At 33.4% G+C, this 25,156-nt stretch overlaps 2 protein-coding genes and 1 long non-coding RNA gene across 5 annotated transcripts; 1 reads left to right on the forward strand and 2 right to left on the reverse strand.

Annotated features, from left to right (window-relative positions):
* On the reverse strand, nt 1-1,020 carry LOC104724782 (uncharacterized). Its single transcript, XM_087474091.1, has 2 exons — nt 774-1,020; nt 1-679 (listed from the first exon to the last, which is right to left on the reverse strand). The coding sequence occupies exons 1-2, from the start codon at nt 945-947 to the stop codon at nt 107-109; spliced, it is 747 nt and encodes a 248-aa protein (XP_087330217.1). The 5' UTR covers nt 948-1,020; the 3' UTR covers nt 1-106.
* A 14,825-nt stretch (nt 1,021-15,845) lies between these two features.
* Nucleotides 15,846-20,800, forward strand: LOC104724786 (protein NRT1/ PTR FAMILY 5.2-like). The gene is made up of 5 exons (XM_010443336.3): nt 15,846-16,770; nt 17,272-17,489; nt 19,131-19,696; nt 19,794-20,192; nt 20,318-20,800. Exons 1-5 carry the CDS (start codon nt 16,656-16,658, stop codon nt 20,766-20,768), a joined length of 1,749 nt encoding a protein of 582 aa, XP_010441638.2. The 5' UTR covers nt 15,846-16,655; the 3' UTR covers nt 20,769-20,800.
* A 148-nt stretch (nt 20,801-20,948) lies between these two features.
* LOC109127466 (uncharacterized) lies at nt 20,949-22,775 on the reverse strand. Of its 3 annotated transcripts, none has more exons than XR_015573067.1 (3): nt 22,603-22,775; nt 21,664-21,929; nt 20,949-21,582 (listed from the first exon to the last, which is right to left on the reverse strand). It is a non-coding gene; the product is annotated as an uncharacterized LOC109127466 (long non-coding RNA). The 3 variants fall into 3 exon arrangements; XR_015573065.1 differs by having other exon boundaries at nt 21,664-22,519; nt 22,603-22,770; XR_015573066.1 differs by having other exon boundaries at nt 21,664-22,177; nt 22,603-22,733.
* Between the last annotated feature and the right edge of the window lie 2,381 nt (nt 22,776-25,156).

The raw sequence follows: 25,156 nt of genomic DNA on the forward strand, positions 1-25,156 counted from the left end.
TAAATCAATACGTAAATGTATATTTGTATACGAATAACTTGATTATATAATTCGTAGGAAAATCCCAAGTTGGCAAATTGATTAATAATCAAATAATTTTTTCTTTTCAGTCACATCTAAAAGTCAACTGTTCAGGCAAAACTCCTCTCATCTTCTTGACAATTTGCTCCGCCTCGAAAGTCCGGTGATAAAGAGGCTGCGCCACCGAGTTCGAGTCGAGATAATACAAACACATTACCATCAAAACCGAGTTGATAAACATCGGGATCGGTCCGAAAAGCCACAACAATAGATTAAGAGCCAAGTAAAGAGCCCTAAGACCCAACGACCAAAAGTTACCGCCTCTCAAGACAAATCTCTTCACCATATCCGGCGGTATATCTGCTCCGGGTGTGGTAATAAGATAGTTCGCATGTAGAAAACATCTCGTGGATTGAACAAAACAGCAGAATGCAACTAGAAAACATATGAGAAGAGAGGTGTATTTGATGACCATTGTGATTGAACTTGTGTCTCCATACACAAAATGTCCCGTAAAAACCGTCATATTAACCGGTGAGCTCCCTATCCACGCGCCGATAAGTGAACTCAACGTTAAAGCAGTGGATGCCATGAATGTTGAAGCTGATATGCTGCTCGAAAGAACCGTTAAAGCACAACCCAATTCGTCTTTTCTTGCCTGTAATCAGTTGAGCTAACCGTTAGTTATATCTAAATTAACCATATAGCACAATAGTAACAATAAGAAAAGATTGTAGTAAAGTAATACTTGCCTGCATGATACGGTCGACCCAAATGGATTTATCGATGTTCATGAAACCGATAATGGTGTGATAAGGAAAATAAAGAATTCTGTAGAGAAGAAATAGATGGTAAGATAAAACTATGATTAATCCAAATGGGACAAGAACCAAATCTAAGTACTCCTTCTTCACAAATATCTCCATCTTCTTCCTTTCTCTACTTCTGTGCTATAATGTCTGTCTCTGTTATTATACTAGCTACACACGCAAATATTTATTTAATATAATTTGCGTATAAAATAAAGAGTAAGGAACTGAAATAGATATAAAGTTGAGATTTAGATGAATCTTGGACGTATGGAATATCCACTTTGCTTCATTTAATCTGAGTAGACTTATCTTAATGATACATATATAATCTATATTAACATTTTTGAAGTATATCTGGTGTTTTACCCTTTTAGTTATACTTATTTACAAAGTTAATTTCTAAAAAAATGCACAAAAAAGCAAAATCAATTAGATTCCTAAAATGTTTCTACTAATTTGGTTTAAAATTTCCTAAAACAATTTATGGATTTAGAAATTTACTACACTTAATAACATATACCAAGAAATAACTATACAATATTTGTTTTTCCTTTAAAAACTCTAATATTAATAATAAATATATTGTTTGATATGAAGAATTAAAATCTTTAATGGTTATTAATATGCTGATAAAAACGTAAAAATTATTATTTTACGGGTTAAATCTAATAAATTAAAGTATTTATAATATAATTTAATCTGCCGTATATTGCATGATAAATTTTATGTATATAATTTTTTACTGGTTAAATCTAAAAAAAAACAAACTTACGGATTAAATTTTAAAAAAGTAAAAAATTAAAAATATAATTATGTAAGAATAATTATTTTATGGGTTAAATCTAAAAAGTACTAAGAATTTAAATTTTTATAACTATAAGAAGTCCAATACGGTAAAAATGTAACATTATTATAAATAAAACTAAATGATTGTCCCGTCATGTCTACGGTATACAACTGGTCAAATTTTAGAATTAATAATCAAAATACAATTATACAATCATAAACACTAAATAAAACAAACAAATACAGTTATAAAAAATTTAGTTTTTTTGTTATAAAATTATTGTCCCGCGGTGTACCGCGGGTTAAAATAGAGAGGCAGGTTATGTAACTGTTTATGAATATAAATAATAGTGGGAATTAAATATACACGAAATATGTCATTAAATGTATTACATGAAATGAGGATATCAACCCAACTAAAGCAAGTCACCCAGGAATGAACCCATATCACTACAATCTTGCACTCGAAGAGATTGACCAACTCCAGAAAGAAGACCTCATTGAGAAGACCACTTCACCGTGGGCATGCGAAGCATTCTACGTCAACAAACGGGCTGAACAGGTGCGAGGTAAACTCAGATTAGTCATCAACTATCAACCACTCAACCATTTCCTTGCCGATGACAAGTTTCCTTTGCCAAAGAGAGAAGTGTTATTCCAAAAACTCCCGCAAGCACAAATCTTCTCCAAGTTTGACTTAAAAGCAGGATTTTGGCAGCTTGGAATCAAACCAGAGGACAGACCAAAGACGAGATTTTGTGTACCAGATCGTCATTACCACTGGAAAGTCATGCCTTTTGGACTAAAGGTAGCTCCTTCATTATTCCAAAAAGTTATGATCAAGATATTCGAGCCTATCCTCCCAAATGCGCTGGTGTATATCGACGATATTCTGCTATTCTCGTCAGACATAGATTCCCACACTTCATTATTGGCAAAGTTCCACAGTATCGTACAAAAATACGGTATTATGCTATCAGAAAAGAAGATGGTGATCGGAGAAACGGAGATTGATTTTCTGGGAATGCACATATCCAAGGGCGAATACTACCTCCAACCTCACATTGCCACCCAACTCAATGAGTTTCCAGATGAACGACTATCTTTCAAGCAAGTCCAACAGTTTCTGGGGATTGTCAATTATATGTCGGATTTCATTCATGGTCTTGCAAAACACAGATCGGTTCTCTCTGCTCAACTCAAGAAAGATGCCCCTCCTTGGAGCCAGAAATGCACAGAAGCAGTAAAAGAATTGAAGAAAATTTCCACAACCTTACCGGCACTAAAAATCCCAGCAAAAGGAAAAAGAATTCTGCAGACGGACGCAAGTGATTGCTATTGGGGAGCAATACTCTTAGAAGAAGACGAGAAGGGGAAAAGACATATATGTGGCTATAAAAGTGGAGTCTTCAAAGATAGCGAAAACACTACCATTCTACTTACAAGGAGATACTCGCTGTCAAAAGAGGAATAGAAAAATTTGAGTTTCATTTGGTGGGCCAACATTTCCTCATCAAGATGGACATGTCATCCTTTCCAAAAATGATTCAGTTCAAGCAGAAGGTACTACCACAAGCTCAGTTACTCAGGTGGGCAAGTTGGTTTTCCCAGTGGAAATTCGATGTTAAACACATCAAAGGAAAAGACAACTTCCTCCCAGATTTTCTTTCAAGAACTCAGCGTCAAATCTCGACAATAGTACCCATGATATACACCCTCAGTCCAAACAATCCAACATAAGATAACCTGCGGAAAAAGATTGCCGATATGCCACATGGAATAAGAGAATCGTTACTCGACAATGTATTGATCTACAAAGGGATTGAGACACTGCATGGTTTCCTAAAGCTTTATATACACCGGTATGGTCTTGATCAGGGTCCACTTCTTGGCCTCCCTTACCACCCGGCCTATCCCTTCCTTACCACCATCCATATGAACCCTGCTCATTATGGCCGGTTTCCTATAGAAGCATACCTCCTACTTTGGTACATGGCAGATCTTTACACTATTGCAGTCCTCATCCACAAAAGTCAACTGCTCCAGTACTTGGCGAAATACATATTGACTAGACGAAAGGCGCATTATAAATTACTATACAAGTGGCTCATATTATTCCATGACGTTACCTGGTGGCAAGAACATGTTCGTGCACAACCTGAGTTGGATATACTTGTCACGTTCAGGATCACTACAATCCAAGAAGAACAAGATGGGGAAATCATTATCCTAAAGAAATATGATGCGAACGTTGAGACAAGTTACAATAATGATGCTTTTTCCTCGGGAAACTTCCATCAACGCGCAAAGCAAATTGCATTATTGAATGGATTTAATGAATCTGAAGTTGACCCTAATCTTCTTTGTCCTCACACAGCACACTGACACAACAGACACGTCTACCCGCTAGGATTCGCTGAAGAAATACGACAAGTGTTAGCAGGCTTTCATGATCAATACGCATGACCACAATCAAATCCAGATCATCCGGTCTACAGAGTTGAAGGGAAAAAATACAAGATAAAGTGATAAATTCCAGGCCAAAAGATCTACGTCACAGAAGTCGCCTCATACAGTGAAGAAGACGACAACAGATAAGATAAACGTCGCCTCTCTTTTGGAGACAGGGGGAATAAATAATAAGTGTGTGATATATGATAGTGAAGTATATTGTTATGAGAGAGTTGAATAAATGGAGGGTTGTAAAATAAAGTAGAGAGTTGAATAAATGGAGGGTTGTAAAATAAAGCATAAAAATATCTTAAGGAATATTCTAGGTAATATTCCCTAAGACTTGTAATATAAATACTAAGGCTTGGTGAAGAATTTCATTCAAGCTGGAGTGAGTAAGTTTGAGTGTGAGAGTCTTAAGAGCCTTTGTAATCCTTTGAGTGTTTCAATAATAAAATATATCCCCTTGGTAAAAGATCTTTCTTATATCCTTACATAATCATATAATCATTTTTCTAAAATACTTCCTAAACACTTAGCATTGATCCTAAAAACCTCCTAAGTGGTTGTACCACTATGTGTGTGTAATTGTGGTATCAGAGCCATGGCAGTCTAAACGCTAGCTCTTCTCTTCCAGAAAGGTAATACGCCATGACGTTGTCTTCTACCATGCTAGTATGAAAGTATGCTCTGTGGTTGCCATATTAATGGATCTTCCACATCAGAAATCTAACTATGCTAAGAAAAAACGGTATGGAGAAAAATTTGTATGAGGTTGTAATGCTCGAAGTACCTTGAGGCTTTTTATGTTGCAAATATGTTGCCTCGGTTTGCGTAGCTAAGCACCTCTTGATTTATTTCTCTATATTCGTGGTACATAAAATAAAACGGGGAGACAACTTATGGATTGTTATTACTTCAATGGCTAGAAAAGAGTTATAGTATTCTGTCTTGGTTTCTGGTTCTATCATATATTATGGAAAGTTCATCTTCTTTGTCTAAAACTCCCTCTTTTCGACGATCAAATTCTAAAAAGATTGATTACTTATATGAAGTAGAGTATGTGAGTGATGATAGCAAAGTTCCTATTACCCAACTCCCATTACTTAATCCTTACAAAGCTTTCACTAAACCAAATTCCACTTTTCCAAAAGTCATCCGTCAAGTGTTTGTCCCTAACAAACATAATGCAAAGGAGCTCGTTCTAGCATCTCCGTTAGAACAGCATGTCATTCCAGCAACAGAAACAGAACAAATGATTCCTCTCAGAATCAATGAAGGCATGATACATCATTGGCGAACTCAAGGATATACCCATCTTCACTATGGAGCGATACGTTTGGCGCTAACACTCCATGGCAGAAAAGGCTTACCAGTTGTAGCATGGGTAGCTCTCCTCGACACCCGATACAAAGAATACCAACATGTTTGTATTGCAACTATCCAGACAACACTAAACGCGGGCACTGTTTTCGTCACCCTCTTCCCAAATTTCAACGTGGCATTGGAAGACCCTCAAATATATCAGAACATGCAAATTCAGCTGCAAATCACAGGAGCTCCACAAACTGGAAACACGTATGCTGCAACGCTTCACCATCAAATGGCATATAGAGTCCAAAATCATGCAATGGACTTAAGTCTCCCTAGAGACACTGAAGATGCGCTACTCATACAATTGGAATCCCAGCATAGTCCGTCGTGCATCCATATTCCTAGACAGATTCCTAGAGATGAGCTTGTCAAGTTGCTTCCAGAATCATGGGTTACCAATTACGAAAAGCTCCATGATCGTAGCACCCCAATACAATCGGTGGACTCTTCTATTCATAGGAGAAAAGATGGAGCTGTAGAGAGTGCTTTTAAGCAACAAGAAGAAAAGTCAAGACCAACGACTTTCTGCGCAGGAATCAATATAATTACTCCTTTTGAAGAAGCTCAAACTTTGGAGAATAATCCACGTTTAGATGGTGTTCCAATCTCATCTTTTGATTCGTTGGGAGATCCCATTTACTCTTTTCAAGATGAAAAGGGCCACAAACTCTTTGATGTTTGTGATTGCCAACACTGCCGCGAAGGAGAAAAAAGAAAACTACACAACAAATCCTCAAAGAACGATTTGAGTCTAGAGACACACAAGTTGGCTTTCTCGGAGAACCAAGTGGCAAGAATTTTGAAAACTATGTATTGTATTCAGGTGGCTCAACTCCCACAACACCTGACAAAGAAGAGGTACAACTAAGTTACATGTTCGGACCCCCATCACAGCAGGATTCACCATTTCCATCCAAAGAGTTTGAAGAAAACAATATAAAACACTCATGGAAAATCCAGAATCCAAATGTTAAGAACCATCTCAGTAAAGCAGATCAGCGCCGCAGAAGCAACTTTGAACTGGCAGTCGGAGAACGCCACAACCCAAAACTATCTCCTAAGCCAGATTGACAAAAATGTAACCATCATGGACCTTTCAATTAAAGAACTCACCAAAAAGATAACCTCTCTCCACCAAGAACTTCTCCACCTTGCAACTACTGTCTCCATAAACTCTCCCCTCATGTCCCAAAAAGAGTCTGAGCTAAAGTCCCTTAAAGCTCAGCTAAACTCCTTACAAAACCAACCCAAAACCCAACCTCCAATGCCATATGATCTTTTCACACCATACCCCATCTACACACCACCTTACACAGCCCAAACACAACCTTTATCTTTTTCTCAAGACCCAAGTATTTTCGGAGCATCCTCCTTCTTACACAACAAAAGTTGTTTATGAACAACAGTCTACCAAAAAGAAAAAGCCAATAGAAAAAAAAACAGGGAAGGAAGCCATACTTGAACCACCGAAACCTTTGACCGAGACATCAAAATCTCAAGATCAACCCGAAACCAGCAAAGCGCAATTCATGGTGGAGCGTGCTAATCCAATCACTGTTTTTCTTGAGAAGGTTGCAAAACGAGAAAAAAGTTTTTCTCAAGAAATTATGATGAAAAACACGCCAATAAAAGATGAAAATGATGAAGTCATAATCCCACCTTTTATGATGGCCTCACCGGCTGTGGTTGAAGAAGACGTAGAAAGTGAAGGTAGAAACATATATGAAGAAACTCAAGAAACTGGACGAAATCAGACAGAAGGAAATCTGCGGTTTAATACAGAACCACATAAGGGTTTTTCTTTTGATGATATTCCCCCTTCAAAATGGCGCGACAAAGTATATGAGATGCATGCATGGCTAACAGAACAACAACTCAACCCAGGAGCCATTTTGCCTACATCGATTGATAAACTGGTGGCTAAATTCCAAGGACGTCTCAGGCAATGGTGGATAAGCTTAGGCCAATATCGACAATTACAAATCCGACAATCTCCAACAATCGATGCCTTGGTGGGACACATCCACAATGAATTTCTCGGCACATGGGAGCATTATACTATCCAAGCCAGAGAAGAGTATCTTAGCATGAGATGCTGCTCCTTCAAGAGGAAGGATCTTGAAAGACATTATGAGCGAATGTCAAAGAGATTATATGCCCTGAATGGGATAGATGACGTCAACCTCAAGCAGGCGTACCTGAATTCACTTCCAGAACCACATGGAAATGAAACGTCAAGGATATTGTCTCTCAAGAATATGCCTCTCAACCAAGCTTCACTTGGAGAAATATATCAAATTTCTCTGGCAGCCCTTGAAAAGCTATGCAACCACCAGAAGTTTTTTAAATAGCTTCAAGAACAAGGAAAGCTTCTAGGAAAAGCATGTGATCGGCGAGAACTCAATATCAAATGCAGAGACAAGAGATGTCATTGTTCTACAAGTCATGGAAAAGAAAAGAGCTATAGAAGCAAGTGGCAGAAGAAATATCCAAAGCTATCTTCTAGAAAGAAATGGAAATTCTTCAGGAAGAAAACTCAAAGAGGTTTCAAAAAATCAGACAGATGTTACATCTGCAAGAAGAAGGGACATTATGCGAAACAATGTCCTAACAAGAAAACAGAGACAATCTCCTTGGCTACTTGGCACAAGTTGAAGATATTGACGACTCAGATATTGAATCCATCTTTTCCCTTGATGATGAACCAACTGATGATACAGTTCTTGCAATGGGTATGGAATTAGAAGATGAATCTTCAGAAGAGGATACTGGTGATAAAAGCGATATAGACGACCAATTCATGTTGTTTGACCTCTACACATTCGATTTCTGCAAAGTAGAGCAATCACATCAAGAAGAATTGGTGTATCTAACCCAACCATCTCCAAATGCCAAGATCTACATCTTCCCAAACAAGTATGATAAACCAATACCGGTCATTGCCTATTTTGACACTGGAGTTGCTTCATCCATCATCAAACCAGACCTCCTCCCAGCCTCACATTGGAATTCATGTTCACTCGCTTTCAAAGCAGCCAACGACCAGATATTTCATATCTCTCTTATCAGCAAGCCAATTTACATCCAACTTTTCTCCGGATACATGATTAAATCCAAAGTATATGGTTCTGAACTCCCTGGAAAGGACTTTATACTTGGATTTGACATCCTTCATAGTCTTCGGAGAGTTTCGTGGCACCCGAAAGGTCTCAAACACAAAAATCAGTTGCTACTTTGGACAACGGTGTCTCATCTATACCCTATGGAAATGCTTAATCCCATAAAAGAAGAAATTGCAAAGACGTTTTGAGCCACATCTCATTCGGAGTTTCTCACAAAATGCTCATCTCCTTTATGGAAGAATCCAGATTTCTTATATCCTTACATAATCATATAATCATTTTTCTAAAATACTTCCTAAATACTTAGCATTGATCTTAAAAACCTCCTAAGTGGTTGTACCACTATGTGTGTATAATTGTGGTATCAGATAAAAGAAGAATGAAGAACAAACAAACTTGAGCTAATCGTGAAGCTATTAGAAACGGGCTTTTTTATTGGTCACAAACGTATCTCTTTCGGTCTCAACAGCAAAACTCACAATAGTTGACCGAGGGCACTAGAAACGGGCCTTTCTATTGTTTCCTCATCTGAAACATTAGAAAACAACCATTGGTATAAATTGAATTAAGATTTGTATATGTGTTACACAAATCTTCTTGAATTGTAATTGTATTTGATCATACATTCGTAATATTAGTCATGATTTTTAGTATTGCACACATAAAAACACACACACTGAGACACACACGGCTAATGTGACTGAGACTTAATATGGATCCATGAACAATAATGGTCGGAGCGTTACACATTTTATCAAAAGTAGGCTAATATATAGTTGTTATTAGGCTAAGAGTCCTTCATTAATGATTTATATGGCCAGAAGTATAAAGCCTGTTTTAAATGGTCTCATTCTTTTGGCCCAAATTCAAATCTCTCAACACTTCTCTTTTGGTCACAAACTCACAGTTGGGAGCTTTTTCTTCCTCCTAATTTTTTTTTTGTTTTGGGTGAAATTTCAATTGCAAACAAAACTGACAACAACAGAATGCTAATTATTATCCATAAAGAATTTTGGGTTTTCAATAAATAACATCGCATAAATATATTAAGATGATAGTATATTCATTTTAAGAATTTTGGGTTTTCAATAAATATCATCGCATAAATTTGTTACTTTTTACTAATTGTTAAAAAAATCTAATTTGAGCTTTTGATACTTAATTTTAGTGTTCGAAGCAGGGAACAATGTCATTTTTGGCTGAAGAAAGATGTAATCAAAAATCATCCAGTACAAAGGAAAAGATGGTCAAAGTTCATATTATGTGTCCTCTCACCATCGTTTACATCATTATATATCCAGCTGCAAGTCATTGTCGCCACCATTCCGAATGTAAATTGTAAGTAAATTTTGTTCTTTCTTTATAATTTTGACTCTGAAGTTATATTTTTTTTTTTAAATTGTGATGATAATTACAAAATAGAACATTATACTCTCATTTATGCTATGTTTCTACAGTCTAATAATTAACTATATGAGTTTGTCGAGCCATGATCTCTACTGGAGTTGGGTCAAAAGCAAGTCCCCGACCATATTGATCTTATTCAAGATTATCACGGGAGCGTACAAGCTTAGATATACCTTTTCTATAAGTTCCTGATTCTACTTTTGTAATGGTGAGTTACATAGTAAAGAAACAAAAAAATTAATTGAGTTAATACACTATTTGATGTTAATGAAATTTAATTTGTTCTTTCTTGCAGGTTGCTCATATTTGTCGAATTGGATTGCTTCTTTGATTTGGATGACATATAAGATCAACCAAAATTGTAAGAACCACAAAATATTTTTACATTTAAAAATAATTATAACAATCGTGACGTTACTCTTTTTCTAATGTTAATGATATCATTGTTGGCTTTTAGATTTTGAGAAAAAATTAACCAACAAGAAGCTCAATCACACCAAAATGTGAGATTTGAGAAAATTGCATGGGATCTTCCCGATAAGATAAGTGGTGTTTAGCTTTATCTAAAGTTTGTAGAGATTAAGCAATCAGAGCAGGAAAAAATCCTCGAGAAGATGATGGTGTTGATTTCGGATGAAGAAGAAGGTTAGGTAGAGTTTGGATCTCTCATGATCAATTACACTTATTTTTAGGAAATATTATTCTTTTCATAACATGCAAATGATGTCATTTATATAAAAAATGATCTTATAAGAAAAACGTGTAACAAACGGGAACCTATAATTTAAATAATAAAAATAATTATTTTAACTATTTCTAATAAAAAAACAAAATAAGATCATAAAAAGTAAGTATTCAATCGGATATTTGTGGTAAAAAAAAAAAGTAAGGAATATTTGCTACCTAAGTAGTTATGATTATTAGGGAAATGGTTTTATGCAATAGTAAATTGTACATGAAATATTGCTCTATCTTACACCATCTCTATATTTATAGAACAAAATCTCTACTGTGAAATAATTATTTCAAAATTTTAGGAAACATTATTTTTTTCTTAATAACATGTAAATGATGTCATTTATATAAAAAAATATATAGAAATGAACGTGTAACAAACGGGAACAGGTAATTCAAACAATAGAAATAATTATCTAAACTATTTTTTGGATAATTTCAACTAACTAAATAGAAAGTAAGTATTCAAGGGGATATTTGTGGTGAAAGAGATTGCAAAAGTAAGTGATATTTGCTACCTAAGTAGTTATGATTATTAGGAAAATCATTTTATGCAATAGTAAAAGTACATGAAATATTGCCCTATCTTATACCATCTCTATATTTATAGAACAAAATCTCTACTTTGGAATAATTATTTGAAAATTTTAGGAAACATTTTGTTTTTAATAATATGTAAATGATGTCATTTATAAAAAAAAAACATGATCTTAGAAAATGACGTGTAACAAACGGGAACATGTAATTCTAACAATAAAAGTATTTATCTAAACTATTTCTAATTTTAAAACAAGATGAAATCATAAAATTTAGATAATTAAATCTAATTTCAACTTTCAAATATAAAAAATGGATGTGATACATAAACATGTTGTATGTCAATACAAAAACATGTTATAACCAGTTATTTTGGATATTTTTGAAAACAATTAAATAGGTTTTTTGAATAATTTCAACTAACTAAATAAAAGTAAGTATTTAGCGGGAATTCGGATATCCTGTCTAAATTTTTTATCCAATATCTATTAATAAACATCGTCTAACAAGTAATCATTTAAAAGACAAAATGGGACGGTACATGGAACAAGATGGAATGAGACGGTACGGATGGGATGGGAGGGATGTATTTCTCATTATAAAGTAGATACGTCTAGATTTTATACGCACAATAATCCAAACTAAAACCAAACTGAAATCTGATATTTGGATTTAATACCAATATTATACATATACTTAATTTATATATTTAAAATAATAGAATTCTAATTTACTTTTATGAATTTAATTATTATATAAAAATATTTTGTCCGTGATGTAGCACGGGTTACTACCTAGTATTCATATATTCTTAAAAATGAAAATCAAATGAACTAGTAGCATTGCTCTCCTTACCATTTGGTTTCGGTAATACAGTAATGGCTACTAGTAATACTATGATTACTATCAGCTATTCTTTTTTTTCCATTTTTTTTTCATTTATACTCATTACCTTTTTAGTTAGAATGAATCTTTTCTAAAATACTTGTGTATGTTTTTGATGCCTATTTGTCTATTTGAAATTAGGTAGCCAATGTAACCAACACTAGAAAGTAGAAACTAGAAACCCCTTTTGTATCCACGTGGTTGGATCCCCAATTGCATCCCAATTACACTTTTCCAAATTTAAGCTTTCCTTTTTTCCACTAAGCCTTTTAAAGTTCGAAAGGTGCTGGTTTTAAAAAATCCGGCGACGACCTTTTTTTAGTTTTGTTGGTTTCGTTATTATACTACATGATATTAGCGTCAAGTATTATGGAAATGGGTGGATCATCGAGGCTGCTTTTACTGCACAAAATGACAATGTTTGAGAGTAATCTTTTCTTCCCTTGAATAATCATCGACCACGTACTAGCTAGTGCATATTGAGCAAAATATTAGATGCCTGTTTAATAAATTAGTTTGGTTTGCGTTACTAGGGTTAATTAGTGGTATAATTGTTCTTTCTTTTAGATTAGACAAATATGGAGTTGTCATTTTAGCTAAAATTTTATGGATTTGTCAATTTTCAAGAATTTAAACATGATTTTTACACATTCTGTTTGAGTTTTTTGGGTTCCATTTTTTTTAGAGTTTAGTATTTGTTATAAAGTATGCATTTAACAAAAATATTTTACAAATGTATAGATTTTATAGTCACTAAAAATAACAAATCTAAAATATTTAAAGGAAATGGCAGATTAAAAGAAAATGGAATGAAAAATGGCAAAATCTGTAAGAATCCCAATGGAAATTTAATACTATAGTATAAGACTACTATAAGATTATGAAAGTCTGAAAAGATTCACCGAAAATCCAGGCTGCTCGTGCTAAATAAGAAGTGTGGAAATATCTCTTCGTCTCATCATATATTCAACGATAATGACACAAAGTAGTTAAATAAATAAAAAATGGCAATACATAACAAAAAATATAATTAATGTGTTTCGTAATGAGCTGGAATATTGTCATAAGACGATTCAATACTATTAAAGAAGTTGAAACTCATACAAATTTGTTTATAAAATAATCGAGGTAACCACTAAAAATTATTGCTTCTTTTCAAGCAATGTTTTTGGAATATTTTACATACGTACGTTAAGACAAAACATCTGCATATTATAAAGATCTCAATATGGCTAAAATATAGTTAAGTTACTGTCGAAACTTGAAAGCGAATCAATTTTACAAGTGGGAATTTTTTAAAAGGAGTTTAGTATTTCACTCCTGAGATCTTATTTTACCAATCAAAACTCTGAGGGCTGGAAGTTGAGGGGCAACAGCCTAGAGCCAAATGCTTGAAATTTTGAAGGTGTCAACTGGTTTTAAATCAGAAACCTATAGTTTAATATGGTATCAGAATCCAATTTACACAAACTCAATCCAATCTATAATCAACTTAATCCAATAATGGTCCACCGCCTTTCATATTTGAATATACCGAGATCAGTGGTTAGACAAAATCATCATCTTGAAGAGCCTTTTTTTTTTTTTTTTTTTTTCTTTGGACAAAATTTGTTTCTATTAATCAAACGAAAACAGAGTTCAGACAACCAACATTAAGGAAAAGATAATGAAGCTTAACACAAAGTACAAACAACATTAAGGAAAAGGTAAGATACTACATGAAAGTAGAAATAGTTCGACGAAAGGTCCATGAGGGCTTGGGTACCAAGGCTAGGTAGCGAATTGGTGCAAGTGACAGCATGGTTTGTCGAGCAGTCATCCATGGCTGAAGGGCCTATTAGAAATAATACTGACTTGACTAAAAAAAAACTTAGCACATACAATATTATATAAACTTGTATCATATACAGATTCTGATGTAATATAATAGCCAAAGAAAATCACTCTACGGGGATATTCTCAAATTGTACGTGAATCCCCTATATAATAAAATGGAAGTACACAACTTTTTTTTGTAAACTATATAATAGATATATTTATGATTTTTTTAGGTGTATCATAATATACGGGTTAGTCTGATTTTTGGTAAGTAAGGATAATATAGATTTAGTTAATTATAGTAACATATAAATCAATTATAGGTAACATTTAAAAGATAAAGAAATCTCTTAACCTAATTAAAACAAAAATATGTGATTCTTCTTTCACATTTATTTTATTTTATATTTAAATTATTTTAATTTTTTATCTAATATATTTAGTTAATAAAATTTATGATTTTTTATACATATGATGTAATTTAATTTTTTTAAAACAGACATATATTGCTCAACTGATGAATAAAAAAAAATATACAAAATGCCCTACATCACCTAAGAAAACTAGGCAAAGATTCAAAGTCATATTAATAAAAAAGAGACCAAAATGATTTTGAATACGAATGAACAGAAACCTTGATTTATCAGGCATTGAAATTAAAAATGTTATGCATTTTATTATGGTTCTTTATTTTAAAGAATTTCAACTTTTAATAACTTTAAAAATTCAAATGTATAACTTTTTAAAAATTTTAAAGATTATGACTATTTCAATTATTAAAACATTTATCTTTTTTATAAAATGTTTAAGATATGAATAATAATTAAACTTTATAAGAAGTTCAAACATTATAAGTATTTCAATTTCTAAAATAATAAAATTTATTCAAACATTTTAAATTTTAATAATATATACGAATTAAAATATCACATGATGGGTTATATGGCAGGACATGTTTGAGTTGATATTAATAAAAAATTAAAATGTCATTAATTCGTTGCTATACGGATAAAATATCATCTCATTATTTTGTGAACTTTTTAAAAACTTTAAAGATTATTAATATTTTAATTATTAAAACATTTAATTTTTATAATTGTTTAAGATATTAATAACATTTAAACTTTATAAGAAGTTCAAATATTATAAGTAGTTCAATTTCTAAGAAAAAAGAAAATTTATTAAAACATTTTAAATTTTAAATATATATTTAGATTTTTATGAAGTTTTTTCTGCGGTGTACAACGAATTAAAATATTACATGACGGGTTATATGGCTAGACATGTTTGAGTAGATATTAACAGAAACTTAAAATATCATTAATTCGGTGCTACATGGATAAAATATCATCTCATTATTTTGTTAACAATATGAATATTAGATTAATAGACGTATCTAATTAAATCTATTAATTAATACTGTAACAAAATAATTAATATGCGGTATAGTGTAGGTTAAGTCATATAATTAACAATCAAAATACAATATATAATTTTAGAAACTAAACAAATCAAATAAAATTAATAAACAGAAATTAGTATTTTTATCAAATAACTTAAACTGTAGTGTACCGCGGGTTAAAATCTACTAGAATAGATCTTACAAAATAGATGTTATTTTCATAAATTATATTCAATATATGATTTTATGACATAGTGTTTGAGCAATTTAAAACAAATAAAACAATGATGCAGCGCAACCGTCATACATTGATGGGCTTGGTCTCGTTTGTTACTTTCCCATCAATATGTTCTCTATTGTTAACTATTAGGATTTAGTTAATTTTCTATTTATTTTATTATCAAGATATTCTTTTACCTTTTACGATTAGGACTAGGGTTTATTTTAGCTTATCTATTTCTATATAAATAGGGATCGAGACTCCATTGTATTATTATCTTTGGCTTTGAGAATTTATTAAGGGAAAGAAACCGAAAGAGCTTTGTGTTAAAGCCCTGCAAGGAGGACTTGAAAAACCTTGTCAATATCGATTCTTTGAACCGATCTCGACGTTACCCAACTCCATCTTCACGTTTCCATTTTTTCTTGCTCTGTTCCATCATCACAAAACAGAGCATTGACTCACCACTTTTCTCTAGCTTTGTTACATCACTTATCAAACAAAGCTTGTTCTCTTCTAGTTATAGCTTCCGCTCCGCACCAAACAATCATATATATAACACTTTAAATAAAAATTATAAAATAAATAAAATAAATGTTAATCCGTGCTCTAGCACGGATCTAATTCTAGTTTCCATATTATTGAGCGAGTTGTATGAAAAGACAAATCATGCCGATGAGCTATCACAATAATTATTTTGTAGTCATTCTATCAAAAAAAGGAAAAACTTATTTTTTAGTCAAGTCAAAGATAAAATAGATTTTCCCTATCCTAAAATTTCTTCATACTTAGTAATGCAATTATCTTTGTACAGAAAGGTTAGGATAATTTTGTCCAAAACTCCCTATTGGACGATTAAGGAATTTTACTGAATAATTTATTAACTTTCACATTAGGCAGTAAATATAAGTATTACGTTGAAAGATTCGCATTATTCATGTGACGCATCATCTACTTTGTATATATATGAGACAAAAGTGCCCACTCTCTCTTTACATTATACAAAGAAAAAAACACTTAAGCTACCAAACAAAGAAAAACAAGTAGGGAGAGAAAAAGAGAAAGACAGAGAAGTGAGAGAAGAAATGACAGTAGAAGAGGTTGGAGACGACTACACAAAAGATGGAACAGTTGATCTTCGAGGCAATCCTGTTCGAAGGTCCATTAGAGGTCGTTGGAAAGCTTGTTCCTTCGTCGTTGGTACGTATTTATTCTTTCATTAATTTTATATCGTCTGTATTAATTGTTTCTTTCTTGATAGATTTTGATTACAATTAAAATGATTTATTCGTTGATTCCTAACAGTCTTTTTATTTTATTTTAAAGATTACTATATATCTTAAAAGTTGCCATGAGTCTTGGAACCTTTTCAATTACGAGAGAAGTAGAAAGTTGGTGACGTATCTTATCCTAATTAAGAACATAAATATATTTATTTGAGGTCATAAACATTTTATTTTCCAACCCTTTTTCAAAAAAAGAAAAAAAAAGACATTTTATTTTCCATATGAAAAAAAAATAACAAAAGGCTGATCACTAATGATTAAAAACAATACTTATGACCTCAAAACGAATTTCTCGAAAAGTATTCTATATATTCCGCATTAAATTTCTTATTTCTGTTTCATTATATAATCTTACTATTTGTTCATTTTTCTTTCTTTCTTTAATCAATAAAAATGTTTTTTCTTTTCTCAAAAGTGTACGAAGTGTTTGAACGAATGGCTTATTACGGGATATCAAGCAACCTAGTGATTTACATAACAACCAAACTGCACCAAGGAACGGTCAAGTCGTCGAACAATGTGACCAATTGGGTTGGGACTAGTTGGCTCACACCAATCTTGGGTGCTTACGTCGCAGACGCTCATCTTGGTCGCTACATCACTTTCGTCATATCTTGTGCTATCTATTTCTCGGTACGTTTATTTCTAATTCTATAACGAAAAAACCCACAGAAACGTACACGGTACACCAATTAAGTGGCGGATCTACGTTAGTTAAGAGTAGGTTGAACATGTGCCCCACACTGTTTATGAATTTATTTTAGTAATTGTTGATATAATTATCTGCTGGATCATTTGGTTATGTATTTCTCTGCATATTTTTGCTGATGGGGTATTCGATTCCTCCATTGGTTGTTTTTTTTCTTTTTTTTTTGTCACATATATATTATAATTTTTGGCCACATATTTATTAATTATTAGATATGTGCCCCATACTAATAATTCTCCTGAATTCGCCCCACCATACAAATAATTAATTTATCTATACGTATAGTTTATTTTAATTTGTCATTACAAGGACATTTATATCAGTGTTTGATGACACCACGTTATATAATATATACTGTATTTTTTTTTTGAACAAAATTATATACTGTATTATTACGATTTTTTGTTGTTGCTTTGCATGTTGAGGTTTCTAGTTAGTGGGAGTTTGTATTTTTTAAAAATAATTAAAACTATATTTGTACATATATATATATATATATATATATGTTAGTTAACATATCAAAGTCGTGACGACAATAAACAGTTATATAGAACTAAATTAGGTAAAATATGTCTTAAAAATGTGAATATAACGTGGGAGCCTAAAAACGTGATGACTGATGATTCAGGATTACGTTTTGTCTATAGCATTACCATATTTTAACGACTCTTCACATTGTATACAGAATGACATACTGTTTAAATATATATAAACTTTTTGGTCATGTAAGTGGTAAGAGTCTCTACTCTCTAGAGTAAACATTTCAAGAGTGACAATGTTTTAACGGATATAGTTTCGATTTTGATATCTTCAAATATTTTAAGTTCTAGATAAGTGATAATTTCTGCAGAAAAAATTAAAAGCGAGTCAACGAGAATTGATAAGAGATATTGAGATAAGACAACGATCGATTTAAATTCCAAACTAAAGTCAATAAAATAGCACTCCAATTTTTTTTGTTTTTATGTACCAGAGTCTATGCATTAAGTCTTTTTGCCTGTTGATGGAAGCGTGCAATATTTTTCTACGAGAAAAAATGTGTATTTATTTGGAACTATATATGTACTTTGACCAACAGTTGACTTTGAAAAAACCATTATTACTCATTTTTTCTTGTCTCGATCGAAAACTTTAGAAAGTGTTTCTATACACAAGAAAAATTGTAGATCAGAACAACAATAAATAAAAATAAATGAAATATTCGAAAGACTTATCCACTATAATAATGGTAGTCGGTTAAGATTCTATCGGTTTCTTTTACATTTCTATTTTTTGATAAAATAGAGGTTTGCAAGTTGCTGTAATAACTTTGATTCTCCAAAATGGATTCTCCATTGATGGATGTAGCTGTAGTTTGATAGTATCATATATAAATGAACTTTTTGGGGAAAAAAAAGAGGTTTGCAAATTGTACGCATATTTATTGACAACTTGGATTAGTTCACACTTATTACACTAATTACACTTATTATACATTTATATAATAAGAACTTGCATAAAAGATAGCTCTATAGTGAAAAAAATGGTAACGCTTTAAAAGATAAATATTATCTTATGAATCACAGGGGATGATGGTGTTAACATTATCAGTATCCATACCGGGACTTAAGCCACCAGAATGTTCCGCAGCTAATGTGGAAGATTGCAAAAACCCTTCGGTTCTACAATTAGCAGTCTTCTTTGGAGCGTTATACACATTAGCGATCGGTACGGGCGGTACAAAACCGAACATATCAACCATAGGAGCCGATCAGTTCGATGTGTTCGACCCGAAGGAGAAGATTCAAAAACTATCGTTCTTCAATTGGTGGATGTTTAGTATCTTCTTTGGTACTCTCTTTGCCAACACTATTCTTGTCTATGTTCAAGATAATGTTGGCTGGACCTTGGGTTATGGACTTCCAACAATGGGTTTGGCTATTTCCATTTCTATTTTCTTGTTGGGCACTCCGTTTTACCGCCATAAACTACCCGCTGGTAGCCCATTCACCAAGATGGCTCGTGTCATTGTGGCTTCATTTCGCAAAGCCAATGCGCCGATGGCTAGTGGCCTCACGAGCTTTCACGAGCTGCCTTCACTTGAATATGAGCGGAAAAGTACCTTCCCCATCCAATCCACCCCAAGTTTACGGTAATGCATGTGTATTTTTACTTAGTTTAATCTCAATTTTGATTTACTATTATATCTAAGTATATCATAAAGTACTTAAGATGTAACTATGTTGCAGGTTTTTAGACAGAGCTTCACTCAAAACAGGAACAAACCATAAATGGAATCTATGTACAACCACAGAAGTCGAAGAAACAAAACAAATGCTACGAATGTTACCTGTCTTGTTCATAACTTTCGTCCCAAGCATGATGATCGCTCAAATCAACACTTTGTTTGTCAAACAAGGAACCACTCTAGACCGGAAGGTCACTGGAGCTTTCAGCATCCCACCAGCTAGTCTCTCCGCATTCGTCACACTCTCGATGCTCATTTCCATAGTCATATACGATCGAGTCTTCGTTAAGCTAACCCGAAAATACACCGGAAATCCAAGAGGCATTACCTTGCTTCAACGAATGGGAATTGGTCTTATCTTTCATATCCTCATCATGATCATCGCATCTGTCACTGAAAGGTATTGTTAAGATTAAAGAGCTTCCATCTTAAACTAATGAAGGAACAAAAAAATTAAAGACAAAACATATCAAATAATTTCTTGTGTTGCATTAGTTTCCTTACACCTTTCTTTATTTGTAACAGGTATAGACTCAAAATAGCTGCTGATCATGGTCTCATCCATCAAACCGGAGTAAAACTACCTTTGACTATCTTCGTTTTGCTTCCTCAATTCGTGCTAATGGGTATAGCTGATTCATTTCTGGAAGTTGCAAAGTTAGAATTTTTCTATGATCAAGCTCCCGAGAGCATGAAAAGTCTCGGAACTTCGTATTCGACAACGAGTTTAGCAGTCGGAAACTTCATGAGCAGTTTCTTGTTATCGACAGTGTCCGAGATAACAAAGAAGCGAGGAAGAGGATGGATCTTGAATAATCTTAACGAGTCTAGGTTGGATTATTATTACCTGTTCTTTGCGGTACTCAATCTGGTTAACTTTGTCTTGTTCTTGGTAGTGGTTAGGTTTTATGTATATAGAGCTGAGGTTACTGATTCAGTGGATGTGAAAGAGGAGGAAATGAAAGAGCTTGAATGACAAATAATGAATAATACTATAGTTTTTTTCTATATCGTCATTTCAGCAGTTTCAGTAACTTTCATTCTTGACTTTTACGTTTAGATTTTTCATTCCATGGTCTTAAGAGAGTATAAATTATACTAGAATCCAATCTCGAGCCATACCAAAGAAAAATAGACTAAAGCAAAGGCCACAGGCTTCAGAACATAATTTGATATTTATATGATCGAATTAGAGACTTTTTTACAAAATCACAAACCACTCTACCCTCTAGCTTAGTGTCATTCGAACCACAAAACACACAGACCTAACAGTCCTACGACAAAAGAAATCCTGAAACCGCAGTATGAGATAGCACAATACACATCTCCATATAGTCCTCCAAGGCAAGATTCAGGATCAAAATAAGACTCAAACTAGCAAGTCATATATTCTACCATAGCACGTCAACCATCATCAAAAGAAGACTAACCTAAACTTCCACCAACCATTTGAGTGTCGTCCATTTTCGTCTTCTTGGCTGCAATAACTCAATCAACCCTTCTAGTTTTTGGTCCACAGATTTTTTACCAGTCAGCTGCCCAACAACCTCAGCAGGACTAACTTCAGTTTCCAGCAATAACTCATTGATCTGTTTAAGAGTTTATGGGTAGAGATTTTGAGATAGTTTGAAACCAGAATTTCAAAGGCACCAGGTGTGCAGTAAGGCTGAGGCACGTGGATATGAATATGCAAGCGTCCTGGTCTTTGCTGTGAAGATGATGATCCTCTGGTCACCACCACAGTTTGACCAACCCCGATCCATAAAATCAAGTAAGCCCGAGAGTGTTACCTAATGAACCAAAACATGAACCAAAACATGAACTCCTATTAATAAAAGATGCTTTATAAGTGCAAGAGATCAAATTCATACCTTTGAATCATCATCTTCCAGCTCAGTACCCATGAACTTGCTTAGGTAATTTATATCCTCCACAAGACCACAACAAAATCTCAATTGTTTTCGGCCTTTCCATGGTAGATGCGGCTTCTCGGGAAACAAATTGCAAGTAAGAACCAATGACTATGTCCTGGTCTTTCTTGGGGAAGGTAAGTTCATAATAGTGAACTTCTGATGGTCCTCCTCCACTGTTACTATCGCTTTCACAAGAACGGAGGATCCAACTGAGCTCGACTCCCCTGAAAGTATCAACGAAAAGCCTTGGTTTGATCGAAGAATTCAAGTCTGTTGGCGGTGGAAAGATACACTTGTGCATCTTGGAACATCTTGTTAGCAAGACTTTATGAGCGAGACCACGAATGTAATCTTATAACTCTTGTGGTGAGAATGAGTTAGCAAAAGTGAGGTACAAAGCAAGACTTTTTTTTTGCAAAAGTGTTATCTTCACTGTGAAATTAGGCTATCAATAAGAACCTCAGGCATTCCCCTAACAACAAACCCAAATTCTCAAATCAAAACTGGGAAAATCATCCATGCATTTCAAGATTGGTCTTTGTAAACTCTTCTAAACCTAAAAGACAACAGATTTCATTTTTATTACTTTTTTTTTTTTTTGAATAAAATGTAAAATTTATTCGAAAAAATACTTGTTTACAGCCAGCGTTTGTATATGAAATCTGTGATTCAAAAAAGTTTAAAAAAGATTTGTGTTAAAAGAAACTAATAGTATTATGAGTGCTTGTCTTCATCTTGAAGCGAGCCAGACTAGCAGAAGATCGTTGCTTTGGATAGAGAGCAGGCGATCCCGGACTTGTCGATCAAGTTGTTACTTAACCGGAGAAGAATCCATTGAATTAGACTAACGACCCATCAGAACCAAACGGAAAAAGCTGAAGACTTTTGAAGACTTACCGATTTTGATCGAACAAAAGACTCCACAGATTTCGAAATCAACGAGATTAGGGTTCCAAGATTAACGACTAAGCTAAGCAAGCTTCTGAAGAGAGTGAGAGGAGAAAGAACAAGGAGGAGCGTGATGTCATCATTGATGATGAAATCTTTTAACTACAAGTTTATTGCATTTTGCCCCCTATATATTCCTCATCATTTTAATTCACCCTCGTTGCTCATTTCTGAAGTTTATTGCATTTTGCCCCCTTTATAAAGTTATAACTGGAGAAAATAATTATATATAATTATGTAATTATTCAAAATTTTAATAAATAACATGTCTAATCTCTATAGATTGTTTAAAATCATATGTAGACAGCCTTAGAGCTTATAGTTTCTATTAAAAAAATTATGATTGAATGGAATATCTTATTATTTATATTAAAAAAATTTAGAGTTAATCGAATATATATTTTTGTTAAAAAAAAATTTGTTGAAAAATAAGAAGATTAACAAAATAAGACTAAAAAACGTCACTTTCATATATTCTTTATATTGTTTTCCAAAATTTACATTTCTCTTTTTTATATATTAATTTTCCTTTTTATTAATATATTTTTATAGAAAATAATATATTTTTAAAATTTTAATTTTTAAAATTGTAAAAAATGTTAGTAAATGACATGTTTAATCCTATTAGTTGTTTAGAATCCTACGTGGACAACATTATAATTTTTTTTTTCAACCAAACATTAAATTAAATTAAAAAAAGAATTTTTTTTTCAACCAAACATTACATTAATTTAAAAGAGAAACCCAACATTGGTTGCCCAAACTGGAGGATAAAAGTTGACAAAAGAAGTTTCAGAAATTAAAGATCTCAAAGAACGAGCAAAGACAATCTGCTCTTGCGTTGAACACACGTGGGATCCTGATAAGAGTGAAGGGCGGGAAGGATGATCTGAGCAAGAAAAAATCATTTAGCAGATTCAAGAATGCGGGCTAATCATCAGGCGTCTGTACCATCGCGACTAACTTTGTACAATCCGTCTCAAAAGCTTGACAGTCGACACCAGCAACTAGAAGTGACTCCATAGCCCAAATCAGAGCTTGTAACTCCGCGTGCAAGGGGGTAGGACTGCGTCTATGACTACGTGCTCCCAGGAGTAGCGTCATTATGTCCTCATTATTACAATACCACCATCCCAGACCCTCAAAAGGATCCGAACCTTTCTAGGATCCATCAACCTGACAACGAGGTAAAGGGTCTCTGTCCTCCAAAATTGGCGAGGAATCCAGATATCTCTCAGAAAAAGATTTGGCTCTCTCCCATAATAATTTATCATTAACCGCCTGATTAAATATCAATTGGTTCTGCTTCTATTCCCTAGAAAACTTTTTTATTCCTGTCCTTCCAAATTGACCATAGAATCCATGGTAGATGGAAATCTATGTCTGAAACCCCTAATTGAGAAGACGTCCGCCAATAAATAAAATCTAAATTCGAATATATTGAATCATAGGGAAAACCATCAGGGACTAACGATACCAGAGACAAGTCCTAGACACTACGTGAATGGGGACACTCAAAGAGAGCATGTTTTATAGTCTTTTACGCAGAATCACACCGTTTACATAAAGTAACACATCAGACACCCCGATGAGCAATCTATTCCAAGACAGGAAGAATACCGGAAGCAAGCTACCAGAAAAAATGTTGAACCTTCGGAGGAACTTCAAGTTTCCAAGCAAAATAATGGACCTTCGGAGGAACTTCAAGTTTCCAAGACAGGAAGAGTACCGGAAGCAAGCTACCAGAAATAATGATCCCCCATTGATTCATATTTGAATATACCGAGATCAATGATTAGAAAAATCATCATCTTGAAGGGCCTATTAGAAATAATACTGACTTGACTAAAAAAACTTAGCACATACAGTATTATATAAACTTGTATCATATGCAGATTCTGATGTAATATACTAGCCAAAAAATCACGGCTTCCGTTCTTCATATTCCTCCAAAAAGGAGAGAAAATCTACTCCCTTGTTTTCACTGTCTTATCACGTCCTATGGTCTTTGGTAGTCACTTGGTTTAGATTTTTTAATATAGTGTGGCAAAGTGGCTTTATCTCGGATCCTTCTTCGGATACTTGATTTTTGGGAACTTGTTTCCCTCATTTTTCAGGGAAATAAAAATGATTTATCATCTTTAATATGAGTTAGGTTTCAAAAAACCTTTCAAAATCTTTGTATTTCAATGTGAATGTGTCATATTTCAACCGTTGAATTGTTTTTGGATAGCTCCTCGCCATCTCATGTAGATTATTTTCTTTGTGGTTCACTCTATTTATTTAATTTTTAGGCATTCTTATTATATGTATTTTAGTTGTTATAGTTTGTTAAAAACACGTTAATTTTTGTATTATTATTTTTTTATGTAAATTTTTTGACCGCTAAAAAACTTATATTAAATAAGAATTTCACGTTACCAACTAAATAAAACGAGGTTTGCAACGGAAAAAAAATATCACTCTGCGGATCTCAATTGTACATGAATTTTCATATTATTGA

This window comes from Camelina sativa, chromosome 11 (genome assembly GCF_030686135.1).
Source record: "Camelina sativa cultivar CO46 ecotype springtype chromosome 11, ASM3068613v1".
Lineage (NCBI taxonomy): Eukaryota > Viridiplantae > Streptophyta > Magnoliopsida > Brassicales > Brassicaceae > Camelina > Camelina sativa.

Coding starts and splice junctions, on each gene's coding strand:
- LOC104724782 (XM_087474091.1), bottom strand. CDS start 947: ATGGAGATATTTGTGAAGAAGGAGTACTTAGATTTGGTTCTTGTCCCA. Junction 680..773: donor GGGTCGACCGTATCATGCAG/GCAAGTATTACT, acceptor AACTGATTACAG/GCAAGAAAAGACGAATTGGG.
- LOC104724786 (XM_010443336.3), top strand. CDS start 16,656: ATGACAGTAGAAGAGGTTGGAGACGACTACACAAAAGATGGAACAGTT. Junction 17,490..19,130: donor CTTGTGCTATCTATTTCTCG/GTACGTTTATTT, acceptor TATGAATCACAG/GGGATGATGGTGTTAACATT. Junction 20,193..20,317: donor ATCGCATCTGTCACTGAAAG/GTATTGTTAAGA, acceptor TATTTGTAACAG/GTATAGACTCAAAATAGCTG.